The 14,583-nt window shown below is 39.1% G+C and overlaps 1 protein-coding gene across 1 annotated transcript; it reads right to left on the reverse strand.

Moving 5' to 3' along the window:
• Positions 1-2,761: 2,761 nt before the first annotated feature.
• On the reverse strand, positions 2,762-8,439 carry LOC110907502. The gene is made up of 9 exons (XM_022152477.1): positions 8,388-8,439; positions 7,447-8,247; positions 6,880-7,035; positions 6,565-6,831; positions 5,860-5,982; positions 5,285-5,553; positions 4,818-4,991; positions 4,424-4,765; positions 2,762-2,770 (listed from the first exon to the last, which is right to left on the reverse strand). The coding sequence occupies exons 1-9, from the start codon at positions 8,437-8,439 to the stop codon at positions 2,762-2,764; spliced, it is 2,193 nt and encodes a 730-aa protein (XP_022008169.1).
• Between the last annotated feature and the right edge of the window lie 6,144 nt (positions 8,440-14,583).

Below are 14,583 nucleotides of genomic sequence, written 5' to 3' on the forward strand. Positions count from 1 at the left end.
AGTGCTAGTTCCTCGTCACTCGGCTGAACCGGTAGTTGAAACGACTCCCAGAGCTTGTCGTAATCGAACAAGAATCTTTGTCCGGGAAGTTGCGGTGATGGAGTGTGCTTCTGACAATCCACATGCTGAACTTGAATCACTTTCCCCAGGCACGGTACGAACACCCTTTTCAGCGGGCTTGCGTAACCTACAAAGAAACCCTCATTTGATTTAGCACCAAATTTTCCGTTCTCATCAATAAACGTACACGAACAGTGGCGGACCTAGGAATTTTTTCATGGGGGTGCGGATTTTTTTTTTCAAATTTTAGGCGTCTAGATATATACATAAAAAAAACGGTTCGGGTCGGGTCGAGTCATGTAAAAAAGAACATCAAACTTAAATTTATATAATCATCAAAAACACGTCAAATATTGTTACAAACATATTTAAAAAGTCGCCCTACGGGTTTTCATTTTTTGAAATCTATCCAAAACATCATCTAGAGGTACTTTCTTAAGTAAGTCTTTCTCTATATAACATATACAACTATCACTTAAATTCTCATCGCCAGTCTGATTACGCAAGTCGGTCTTCACATTCTTCATTGCCGAAAAACATCTTTCAACGGTTGCGGTTGCGACGGGTAATACGAGAACAAGCTTCAATAAACGATATACCAATGTAAAAGTTACGTGAATATTTGTTGAAACCATTAACCTTACAAGACTTGACAAACCATCCAAGTTGGCGAATTGTTTATCTTTTTTCACAAAATCAATGTAGTTTCCGAGTTGAACCGGAAGCCTTCGTTTTTCGGCTTCATCGAAATCATATGGATACTTTCTGGCTAACTTTAGTATATTTGGAATGTCAAACGCACTAAAATTATCACACGGACTCAAACAACTGATACAAAGAAGTAGTTCCGATGTTACCTCGTTAAAACGGTTCCCAAATTCTTGAATTTGCAAATCTAGAACCGCATTGAAGCAATCATACTCGTAATAGTGCCGATTTGAGATGTTCGTTTTTCTTCTTGGCCATCTTGGGTTAATATATTCATCATCTAAATTTTTCACCTCAAGTTCATACATGTCACAAAAAGAGTTAACCTTCTCCAAGAACTCATTAAATCCTTCCAACCTAAACTTTTCAAGTTGGTCTTTTGTGGAAGAAACCAATTTAACCGCATTCATCAAATCTTGTTCTTTTCTTTGTAGACATTGGGACAATGTGTGTGTGATGTTTAGAATATGCTCCATCAAGTGTATGTAAAATACAAAGTCGTATTTTTTCATATCCTTTAGATGTCCGTCCGCTTGTCTACTACAAGGAAGAGTTTGACCCGTTTCTACTATGCATCCAAGAACTTCCATAATGTTTGGATATAAAGTAATCAAACGCGAAAGCGTTTTATAGTGGGAATTCCAACGTGTATCTCCGGGTCTTGAAAGTGTCATTTCTTGATTCAACCCACTTCCGGTACAAAGCACGTCTTCCATTTTTTCCAATTGTCTTCTTTGGCTTTCACGAAGCATGTCTTGTCGCTTAGAAGATGCACAAACGGCATTTGTTAAACATGTTATCGTTTCAAATACTCTCCAAATAGGTGTGTGTTTGTGTGCAACCGCCACAACAACTAATTGAAGTTGGTGTGCAAAACAATGAATATAGAAAGCCGAAACATTTTCCTTTAAAATAAGAGCTCTTAAGCCGTTAAACTCACCCGACATGTTACTTGCCCCGTCGTAACCTTGGCCTCTAATCCCTTTCATACTCAACCCATAACGTGCCAACATATCATCAATAGCCGATTTAAGTGTTAATGCGCTTGTCTCTTTGACATGAACAAGCCCAATAAAACGCTCCTTAACAATCCCAACTTTATCAACATAACGAATAATAACCGCCATTTGTTCTTTTTTTGAAACATCACATGATTCATCAACTAATAAAGAAAAAACATCATCACCAAGATCTTCAAAAATTTGTTTAAGTACCTCTTGAGCATAACAATGTTTAATGTCCGCTTGAATTTTAGGACTAGTCATTTGGTTATTCGCCGGTGCATTCTCTAAGATAACCTTACCAAGCTCTTCATTCATTTCACCCATTAGTTCTAAAAGCTCTAAGAAATTTCCTTTATTTAATGAATCTTTTGACTCATCATGACCACGAAACGCCAAACCGCCATTCAACAACCTTTTTCCAAGCAAAGTAGAAGCACTTAATCTAAGTTTGTAATCACGTTTCTCCTTAGGGGTGCTTTTGTCCCACTGTGCGTTTACCGCTTGCTTTTCGTTAAGTAAATCGGCACACTTTTGGAAACATTTGTTGTGGGCACTATTAACTAACCCAACATGTTTTGTAAGTACCTCATGTACTTTTTTCCAATTGTTATACCCGTTCAAAACAAATGTGTCTCTATGATCACCAAATTCGGACCTAAACAAGTAACAACATAAGCAAAACACACGATCCGATTTTATACTATACTCTAACCATCCCTTGTATTCCTTTCGGTCATACCATTCTTGTTTGAATTTTCTCAACTCTTTACCTTGAAACGTTGATGTTGGATATTTAATACCCGTTGGTTGACATGGTCCTCTTAGTAGGTATGCCCTTCTAACATCATCTCGTTGATTCACGTTGTATGATGATATCGCCTTGCGATCATGAGGATCCGAGGGAAGATCATTCACATCAACAAAATCGGAAGATGATCCAATTTCATCCGCTTTCCTCTTGTTGAGAAATCGCGCCATAACATCTTTACTCATTGTGCCTATTAATCACATACAAAATAAACAATTTAATATTTTATCAACAATCGGATCGTGTGTTTTGATATTCATTGTTTATCAACAGCAATTTAATATTTTATCAACAACAAAATAAACAATTTACTCATTGTGCCAATATAAACATTTTATTATTAAATACTAAATTTAACATTTAATAATGAAATCAATGAAAAGTTGTGGCTATAAATCAACAGCAAGTAACTTTACAACATCAACATTTAATAAACCATTTGCCGATTGCCGACTTGCCGTAACTTTACAACAACAACTTTAATACTTTATCAATTATCAACATTCAACAACACAACAACCCTATCATTCTATCAAAAACCTTATCAAAATTCAAAACTATTGAAGAATAAAATCGAGTGTACCTGGTCGATCGAAGCCTGTGTTGATCGGATCAACTTGATCCTTCTTCTTTCTTGGTCGTTGCAGCAGAGAGGGGAGGGCGGGAGAGATGAAAGGTCGCCGATTGGGTTTATTTGGGTAATTGGGTTATGTTTTGTTAATTGATTTTGTTATTTGGGTTGGGTTTTACCATAAACTTATTCCATTGGGCTTGATGTTGGGCTATAGGAATACAAATTTTATTTAAAGAAATTTGTTTACATAATTGCATCGGGTTTAAATCCGTGTTCACAAATTTTTTTATATAAATTTCTAACATTTTTTTCTAAGGGGTGCGGTCAGAATTTTCCAAGGGGTGCGGTCGAAATTTTCCAAGGGGTGCGGTCGGGATTTTTCGTGAAAAATAACACTAAAATTTTTTTTTTCAAGGGGTGCGGCCGCCCACCCACGGGCCTTAGTAGGTCCGCCCCTGTACACGGAGACCCAAATGGCTCCAGAAATTCAAGATTCGGCTTATATCGGTGCAGCATCTCAAATCATGTCTTTTTGTACTTTTTGACAGTGAGTACACGATTCAATGTGTAGCAGGCTGCAGATACTGCTTCGCTCCAGAAGAAGATTGGTAGTTTGGAATAGGCTAACATTGTGCGAGCTGTCTCTATTAGGGTCCGATTCTTTCGTTCAGCAACGCCGTTCTGTTGTGGAGTATACGATGCACTGAATTCATGAAGAATTCCCTTCTCATTGCAAAACTCGTACATTTTGTTGTTTTTGAATTCCATTCCGTTGTCACTACGAATTCTCCGGATTGGCAGCTTATACACCGTTTCCATCTTCTTGAACAACACCATCAACAACTCAAAAGTTTGATCTTTTCTTTCTAAGCACACGACCCACGAGAATCTTGTAAAGTCATCAGTCACCACCAAGCAGTACAAGTCTCCACTGATGCTCTTTACGTTGACAGGCCCGAAAAGATCCATGTGTAATCTCTCAAGAGGTAACCTGATCGAATTAAGTATCTTTGGTGGGTGTGACTTCCGAGTCTGCTTCCCCTTCTTACATGCAACACAATCATCAGACAAGTGAAAATTCTTTAGATTTACACCTTCTACCAAATCATTGTGTACTAGAAAATTCATTTTACGAACATGTATGTGGCCCATCTTTCGATGCCACATAATTGTTTCTTTTTCTATTGCTTTTGATTTTGACACAAAACATTGTTTTTGATGAGTTGTTGGTGTTGCAATGCTCATATCAAGAATATAAAGGTCGTAAACCTGTGGAGCGCGCAATAACACCATCTCATCAGGGATTTTAAACCCTGGTTTTAAAACCACACACTCATTCTTTGTGAAATGTACACTGAACGACTTATCACATATTTGCGAAATGCTAAGTAAATTGTTTTCCAACTCAACGATATAGTTCACTTTGTCGAATGAGATGACACCATTTGTCAACGTTCCCTGTCCAACAATTCTCCCGCCTTGATTTTCGGCGAAGCCTACATAACTTCCATTTATTGATTTGACGTCGTAAAGAAGAGCTAGAGTCCCTGTCATATGTCTCGATGCACCACTATCCATGATCCACTTCGAAAGGATAGACTTGGGCAGCCCCTGCAAACATCAAATCAACTTATTCAAACAATGACGCCCATGATTTCTTTACCTCAGAAACAGTACCAAACACTACATCACACTTTTCAGCAGTTTTAGGAAAGTTAAATGTGACATTAGGAACATCATCTTTCACAACTGGTTTTACTTTGTTGTTAATCGGGGGAAACTCAGCAAGAAATTTATCAAGTTCATTTTCAAACTCGACAACATCATCTTTTAAAACCTTTGTTTCATTTTTAAAGCATTTTCCATCTTTTTGACCTCAACAGATGGTTTCGACTTCGCAACCCATGATTGGTTCTCAAATATTTTTGTTTTAGGATAAATTTTTGAAGTCTTGCGAGATTTGGAAGATTCGCCAACCTCGAAGGTTGATTTTGGCTTATCCTCGGACTTCAAAGATTCTCCTCTTTTTAGAATGCGAATCGGAGAAACCATTGGTTTTTTACCTTTTGTATCAATCGTTGATTTTGGTCGAGGTTTTTGAACAGTTTGTTTTTGAACAGTTGGTTTTACAAAAACAGGTTTCTCAAACACTTTCGTGCACTGTTTAGCCATGTGCCCGATTTCATTACAACGATAACAGACTCTTTTGTCATACTCGACAAAAGTTGATGCAAGTGTCTCCTCTTTGAACTTTTTCGCTGTATTGAAATCGTCCACGGCCTTTTGACTAAAAATGTAGTTCTTTTCATCATCTACACTCGGACCAGCGACAAAAATATCATTCATTTTCTCTTTCGGCTTAAACACCTGCTTAGCCGTCTTCTTCTCAAACTCGATTCCTTTGTTTTTCAAATTGTTTTTCTTGTTATTACCCTTACCATCCCACTCTTTCTTTCCCGAACTGGTAGGACGTGATGTAACAAAATATTTTTTCAGTTTTGAAAAGAATTCTTTGTTGTTAATCTCATCAATGTTCATTTCAACCAACTTAAATACTTTCTCAACATTCTCAATCTTCACGTTCTGAAGAGGATACTCGAAATCGGAGTAAAGTTTGTCTGTTCCAATCATAGTGTATACCACCATAATCGGATCATCATTCGCACTCTTATCCGATTTCGGTATGAACCGATCCAAGAAATTACCCTCATCTTCAGACTCACTAACAGATTTCTCAGATTGAGACTTTTCAGAGTTATCACTCTCCTCATCTAACACCTGATCGACAACGGTTTTGATGACCTGTGATTCGTTGTCGGTGTCGGATGCTGAGAATGTAACATCAATGCTTTCAGGCAAATCATCCTCAATCGATCTCAACTTGAGATTCAAAGCACCTTCCACCCCATCTGGATATTTTTGCGTATAATGATTCCACATTGGGGGTGGAACGCTCTTAAAGACTGGTGCAGCATGTGGCTGCTGTGGGACAATTTGTTCAAGAACATAAGATGAAGCCACATAACTCATCAATTTTTTATCAATTCTCTCATTTTCAATTTTAGCTAATTCAAGCTCTTTCTTTAGTGAAGCGATCGTGTCAAGATGAAAGTTAACCTCAACTTGTTTATCAAAAAGTGTTGCTTTAGCCAATTTTGTTGCTTTGTCATTTTCAACACTCTCTTGTCGAATCATTTTAATAGACCTGGCAAGAGTATCATAAGCCTCTTTGACTTGTCCAAGGTCAAATTTAAGCATATCAGCATGATGTTTCAATTCCTGATACTTAGTGTCTTTCTCAAGACACTCCATGCACTGTTGTAAACACTTCTGGCATGGTGTTTCAGGGATTGAAACAACTTTCTCAACAACAACCTGTTCATCACACACAATGTTCACATCTTGTTTACCGACATTTTTCAAATCAGACTCAGACACTTTGACCTCCTGAACTCCAGATTTCAGATCAGACTCCTGTTTGACTGACACGGTACTGACAGACTCTGACTTCTCAGGTTCTGTGTCTACCTCTTTTAGCTTTCCCATGAGAGCTTTGTCAGCGATGTCTTTCAACTTCTCTCCAGTCATCTCTTGTGTCACGTCTATCATTTCCTCGACAACTTCTTTCTTTTCTTCGTATCTTGGACACGATCCAGTCGTCGGTTCTTCGAAATAACCTGCAAAAGATTCAAACACGTTAGGAGGCATTATTAATTTTATAGAACTTGCAAATACCTCCTGTTCTGACTGGTAATAGTAAACTTCTGCAGTGATTTCTTCAATGTCAATCATATTCTCAACAGGAACATCTTCAACAACCACTGGAACCTCTTCAACAACTACTTCCGGCTCAGTCACCATCTCCGGTACTTCAACAATTTCTGCCATCATAGCTTGCCCATCGCTTCCCGGAATGTATTTATCCCAGGTAAAACCTTCGGCTACTTTTTCATCATCTTGATTCACGATAAGAGCCTTCTCCGGTTGTTGGTTAGGTCGAGGATAGATCGCCTGTCTGTAATAATCGTTTGTGAATGGGTTCTGATGGTTGTTCACTTCACGGTTAGGACATTCTCTCTTGAAATGACCACGTTCCTTACACTTGAAACAGGTAACCTTTGATTTGTCGAACCCCAGTTTCTGATCAGGACCTGAGAGACTGTTTCTGCCTGTGATCTCCATAAAACGTTGTGCCCTTCTAACCAAACTTGCCATGCACCATTTTATATCAATCAATTCAAGCTCCTCGGGGTCGATCTGGTCGTAATCTTCTTTTGTCATATCAGGATTACCGATCCTACCCGCCACTAAACCTTCATACGCCTCTAAAACAGAAGCCAGTAACGCAATGTGTTGTTTCGCGGCTGTTTCAGTAATTTCATTTCCATTCTTAATATTCACCGCGATGTTGCATTGCACCCTAGAAACGTAAGCCTGATTGTTGGAACTTGTAGAGCTTTGAGGTGAAGCCTGCTCTTGAGCTTTGAAGTTTGGATCATAATTCACAAACGATGAAGACTTGCTTGATTGTGGAGTGTTTGTAGAAGCACTTGAATTTGTATCAGCACTAAAATCCGTTTGTATCTTTGGACTTTGATTTGTTGCAACAGGTGTGCTTCCTTTGTAGTAAAGAGATACGTCTTGCTGTACATTTGCTGAATTCATCTTCCTAATCTTCAACAATTCCAATTCATGAGCTTCTATTTTTTCAATGAATGCACTGAGATTCAAATTCACAAAATCCGAGTTGTTTTTCAACATCATTAAGTACGTGCCCCATTCATCATAAGGTAATGCGTCGGACAACTTGTCGATCCATTCCTCGTCTGTCTTTTTAATTTCCAATCTTCTCATCTCTACCACATGATGGCAATAACGTTCAATCAACTGCTTAGACGTTTCACCCTTCATCCCAGTAAAGATGTCGAACTCTTTCTTGATTAGGGCTTTCTTGCTTTTGATCATAGAAACACTGCCTTGGAACTTCAACTTTAATGCTTGCCACATCGATTGTGAGTCGTCACCATGTTGTAACAACACAAGAATATCTTCTTTTATAGCTGTTGGAGAATACTGATCATCTTCTTCTCCGCCTTAAAATCATTCTGTTTAGTTTCAGTTAAACTTCCAATGCCTTTCGGTAAACCCACTCCATCAACAGGTGGAACATATTTTTTCTCTATCTTCATCCAACACTCAAAATGGTTGGCTTGAACCCAATTCTTGAAACGACCTGACCATCCGGCATACTCATCCAAGTTCATAAGCTTTGGCGGTTTCTGCATTGTTCCTAGTTCATTCTCCATGTTGACATTTTGAACTATGCTTGCCGGATTTTGTGTTGCCGTCATGCCGCTACCCGCAAAAAGATTGTAAAAATCTTGATTTTCCATTTTTGGTGACAAATTCTGAAAAATTTTTAACTTTTTGACAAACAGGTTACTTTTACCGAAAAACTTTTCTACACAGACTGAATTCCCAACACGATATCACGAACGAAACAGATTTAAACTCTCAAACCATGATTTTACACTAAAAATGAATTTTAGAGCGAAATCAGATTTTAAATTTCAGGCGAAATCAGTTATGTGAATTTGGAGCGAAATCAAGAGTTGCTCTTTGGAGCGAAATCAGATAGTTTTTCACTCGAGCGAAATCACAACTTGACCTCTGGAGCGAATCAGTAGGTAATCTCGAGCGAAATCACTTTTGGAGCGAAATCAGTGATGAATCTCGAGCGAAATCAGACTTCACGAGCGAAATCACTTTTGGAGCGAAATCAGTGATGAATCTCGAGCGAAATCAGACTTCACGAGCGAAATCACTGATTTCGCTTCTACTGCTCGAGCAAAATTAGGACTTTTGGAGCGAAATCAACCAAATACACCCTCGAGCGAAATCAGGTTTCGAGACATTTTCTACCAATTTTAAGCCGTATTTTTATCTGAAACTCTCAAGGGTTTGTTAATTGTCAATTTTACACAATATGTCCAAATTTCAGTCCATTTTCTCCGTGGCAATGTCGAGAAATTCAAAAAAGTGTAGTAAAAAGGCTTTGATTCTGGTATTCTAACTCATAACTGGCTCTGATACCAATTGTGGGATCGTTATTGACGATCAATTGAGTCAGTCTGAGCTAAACACCACTGTTTATGCAGCGGAAATACACAAACAGCTTGAATCTAAGCAGAATGGAGTAGAAACAGAATGCAGATTACTTTAAACACGTTTTCTCATTTATATTTCTCAGAAAAATCCGGCAGCAGTTCGGCTACACGATCGACATTCAGTTACAAAATGAGAAAACACTTGGACTATTTATAGGGGCTTGATTTCGCTCCAAATGACATCTTGTCATTTCGGGCGAAATCAGAAAGATGTGATTTCGCTCCAAATGACACAATGTCATTTGGGGCGAAATCAGAACATTACAATACAAACTTTACAAACAGCCCCCTATACTTTACAAAACATTCATAAATGACCCTTAGACCCTATACAAGCTTGACTAAGACTAAGACGCAGGCTTTAGACATTCGTGCACCAGCATAAACTGTGATTTTGGAATTTTATTTTTGACGTTTTTGAGACTTTTCACTTGGTTTGATGGTTTGGACTTGCTTTATAGTCCATGGATTTAAGTTCCCGAGATATGATTGGGCGGTTGTATGCTTTAGATGTCGTATTTGGTTGTTCGCGATATCCTACGCCTTGTGGCAATGTTTTGTCATGAATTTGAGAGACTTGATTAGAGTGTTGATTAATATGTTTGTGAGTTTGATGTTAGTGACTGTTACTTGGAACGTTCTGGTCTATGGGATTTGTTAGACCGTTGTTACTTGGGATTTTGTTATTTTAAGAGCCATGATGTCTTGCTGAGCTTTGTTGTATTTTTTGTTAGCTTTTGTTGTGGCGAATGCAATTGATACATGGAGTTCGTTGTATGTTGCCTATGTTGAGATGCAACGCAAATGAAACCGCTTATATTTGGGATATTTATAGGGCTGTAAACGAACCGAACGAACACGAACGAGGCCTTGTTCGTGTTCGTTCGTTAAGGAAATTAATGTGTTCACGAACGGTTCATGAACACTTACCGAACGAGATTTTATGTTCATGTTCGTTCATTAAGGAAATGAGCGTGTTCACGAACGGTTCACGAACACAAGCAAACACAAATAAATTTGGCGAACGCGATGAAGGATAAAGGTGGATGGCCCAGAGAGTAGCACTAGAACTTGAATCCCTTATTGTGGAACGGAGGTAGATCATATTCGTCGATGTAAATAATGAGAAAAGAAAGGGAAATGGTGCATAAATAAGGTGAGAGAGGGTTTCCTAGTTTAATTGTTAGGGTAATGATACAAATAAAAGTTTAATAGTATAAAAAGTATAGATAAAATATATGAAAGTATAAAAATCTTTAATTAAAACACGAACATAAACGAACGCAAATGAACGAATGTTCACGAACACCTTACCGAACGTTCACGAACACAATTGAACGAACGAGACATTTGTTCATGTTCGTTCATTTAACTAATCGAACAAAATTTCTTGTTCATGTTCGTTCGTTTATTAAACGAACGAACATAAACGAACTTCCCGCCGAACGGTTCACGAACTGTTCGCTGAATGTTCGGTTCGTTTACAGCTCTAGATATTTATATCATTTTGTTTTGTAAGTTGCTTATGCACTGGGGTGTTGTACCTCATGCTTTGTTAGTTTTTTGGGCTTTATTTGGTGTACGTGTTGCTTTATACATATTTTATTTTGTTGGATAGGCCAAGTGAGCCCATTTAAAACATGTGGGTTTCTTGATTTGTTGACATCGGTGTTTCTTTAATCGGTGGATTTTGGTTTGGTTTTGATCCGTTAATATTTATTTTATTTTTTATAAAAACGCCACCTTCCACTCCTCCCTTTTTTTGCACCATGCCACTTTGTTTGTTTTGGAGGTATTTTGGTGATGAAAATGGTGCTTGAAGGTGATGGTGGTAATAGATGATAGTTGTAGTAGTGGCGGATGGAAGTTATGTCACACCCCAACCGATGGCGGAATCATCAGGGCATGGCACTGAGCGAAACAGATTGTCCAGAAGTTTCCATAACAATTATCATTACCAATCAATTTAAAGTAACATGTCCCATACCATGCCTCAAAAGGTAAACAAATTATTACAGACAAATTCTAGGCAAATAGTTCTATTCCGACAACTCAGGTTTTCAAATAGAGCAATTGTTTATCTGCTTCTAGAGACACTTGATTACATTAGTACAGACAACTATTTGTTGGCCTCTAGAAACTTATTATAGCCTCGCTTTCCTAGCAGGTAAGCATCCTAAATACCTGTTACATACGTTAAAATAAAAGTCAATACACATAGTGTAAAGGTGAGCATACAAGTTTGATAATAGCATATAGAGTTTGAAATAGTTTACGCATAACCAACACGTACACAGAGGAAAACGAAGCATGTTAATTATCGACATGGACCTATCGATACCAATGACTGCGGGTTGACTGCCCAAGGCAGTTCGTAATACATGATCACCACCGTAATCCATGCAAATAATTGTCCTTAACAACCCCCGTGTGAACGGGTGCTGAGTCCAAACTATAGTACTATCGTCGTTAAGGCAGGTAGACAGCATTCCACGTGTAAAACAACAAGCATTCATTTAGTCATGTAATACATGCGGTAACGGTTAGCGTTTAAAGTATTGCGTAGTGTGTTCGATTGTGATTTTGTATAAGTAATGTATGTAACACCCAAAAGTGCATAAAGCAAAAAGGGATTGAGTATACTCACAGCGGTGGATGGATTGAAGGGAGCGCTTGAGAGTAAGGTTAGCCTGAATAGTTCGATAGCATAACGATAAGTGACGCGTAAAACGGAAACAAGTGTTGGTGGGTCGGACAGCTGGTCGATCGGATGGTAGTCCGATCGGTCAGCTAACCGTGCGAGTGACTGTCCGTTCGGACGGCTGTCTGATCGGATGGTCGTTCGAGTGGATTGTTTCTTCCTTCAGGAAGGATGTGTTTGTGTATGATGGTTTGACTTTTGAAGTTTTTGTTGTAGCATTTGAAAACATTGAAGTGTTTCTACCTTTTAGGTCGGTCGATCGGACAGTCGTTCGATCGGCCGGCAATCCGGTCGGTTGGGCACTTCAAGTGAGAACAAGTTCACAGTAGAATGTCACTCGATCGGACAGCAGTTTGATCTGGTGGCATTCCCAGTGCATTGAAGATGTTGAAAAATCGATTAAGTGTTAAAGTTCAAATATCTCATGATCCGAAGAGTAATCCGATCGGATGGTAGTCCGATCGGACGGCAGTTCGTTCAATACTCAAACTTCAAGAAAAAGTAATTAAGTGTGGGACCCATAGTGCAAGCCGTTCGGCTGACCAGTCGATCGGGTGGCTGCTCGTTCGGACAGCAGTCCGATCGGACGACACCTCGTCCTGGTCGTCCTGTACGTCTTACGCTTTGGTTGTTTTGATTGTTTATCGTTTTATCAAGGCATTTAGATAACGTGTAAAACAACAGTAACTTTGTCACTACTTGATGCTCCTGATCGGACAGGAATCACCCAGATCCGGTCAGTTAACTTTTTGTGACGGTGTTCCATGTTTAACCCGAAATCGGTAAACCTCATGGCTAGAAACCAGATCTTGAGCCACACAACCACAAGAATGAGTTGTATGTCGATACAAGGTCCGATTCCACCGGTTTTGAGTGCATTGAGTGTAAAAGAGTTGAAAGAAAGTTGGAAAACCATCTTTCAATCCTTTTCCTTGTGAAAATGTTTAGATCTACTAGCGATCTTTGTTTGTTTATGTGGAAATCGGCTAGATCTAAGTTGTTCTTGGTGGATTGAGGTCAAAACATGAAGTTCTTCAAGAACACATGATGACATCATCCTAGAACACCTCAAATCGGGTGATTTCACGGTTACAAGTTAAGATTTAAAAGATAGAAAGGTGTAGGAGTGCGTGTAGATTAAGAAAGTACAAGATTTAGGGCGAGATCTTACCGGAATCGAGAGAAATCTGAGAAAAGGTGAGGAGGGCGTGCTGTTCGGTCAGAGAGTTTCCAGAAATGGAAAGTGTGAAAGTGACATGGGTATTTATAGGGTTCCAAAAGAGGAAAGGGCTGGCCGATCAGATGGCAGCTCGATCAGACAGCCTGTCGGATCGGACAGCAGTCCGAATGGACGGCTGGTCGATCGACTGGTTTCCTGATCGATCGGTCGCCTGTTTCGAGTGTTCGGTGCGATGAGTTTTGCTGTTTCGATTTCGATTCGCGAGCGTTGCGATGCGGTTGAGTTTCCTAGTCAAATTACTTTTAATCCCGACTACTCATATCGCGCGCTATCTCTTCTCCACTAATATCATACTATATCTACCTACAATCATCCTTAATTCGTATTCGTTTGCGTTTGCGATTCGATTGTGATGAGTTCGATTGCGTTTCGATTGTGATTCGATTGATTACCACACATAACATAAATAAGCATGCACAAGTAACACATAAGGCACACACACACACGTATAATAATCACCAAATTGCGTAGCTCGAGTTGCGAGCGCGATGTTGATTAGATTAGTTCGTTTAACGTTTAGTTAACTTTATCGCATTGTTACTTTCTATTATTCACAGTCGTAAAGCGATTCGTAATGATAAATATACTTCGATCACTACGATTATGCTTAATTACTCCACATAATACAACTAACATAAAACATAAAATAGACTATCTAGAGTCAAAGAAGTCAAAACAGGAATTGAGCAAGGAGAGATAGATTGCAATTAGCAATCTTTTCTTCCTTTAACTTCAATCTTGACTTTCGAAACACTGGGGTGTTACAAGTTATGATGGTGATTTGTGTTGGTTATGGTAATTAACGGTAGGTGATGTTTAGATGATGGTAAACGATAGGCGGTGTTCAAATGGTGGTAACTGATGGTGTTTGGATGGTGATGATTGTTTATTATGGTAAGGTTGCGGTGGTGGTGGTGCAAAGTGCAGCTCAACGGTTTCCATGGCATTTCATGGTTAGGATCAAGGTGGTGGACTTTTATTTGAGCACAGTGGTGACGGATGTGGTGAAGGTGTAGAGGGACGCAAAGTGTTAGGGGTTTTAATTTGGAGGGTTCAATGTGTTAAAGTTGCGAGATTACCAAAATACCTTTTGACCTAACGGTTAAACCAATGAGGACTTGACAGAAGGATGCAAGCTGAAGCGAAATGACAACCCCAAGTACACAAGTTTCCATTTTTTTTTCAAATAGGAACGCAAGTTGACTGATGATTACCATTGAGTGAACTAGCTGACACTAAGACCACACGATGTGGGCGTCGAAGCCACTCCACCGCAAGCTAACCACCCCATGTCGGGTGTGGAGCACGGCGTTGTGGTTGG

The sequence above is a fragment of the Helianthus annuus genome, chromosome 14 (genome assembly GCF_002127325.2).
Source record: "Helianthus annuus cultivar XRQ/B chromosome 14, HanXRQr2.0-SUNRISE, whole genome shotgun sequence".
Lineage (NCBI taxonomy): Eukaryota > Viridiplantae > Streptophyta > Magnoliopsida > Asterales > Asteraceae > Helianthus > Helianthus annuus.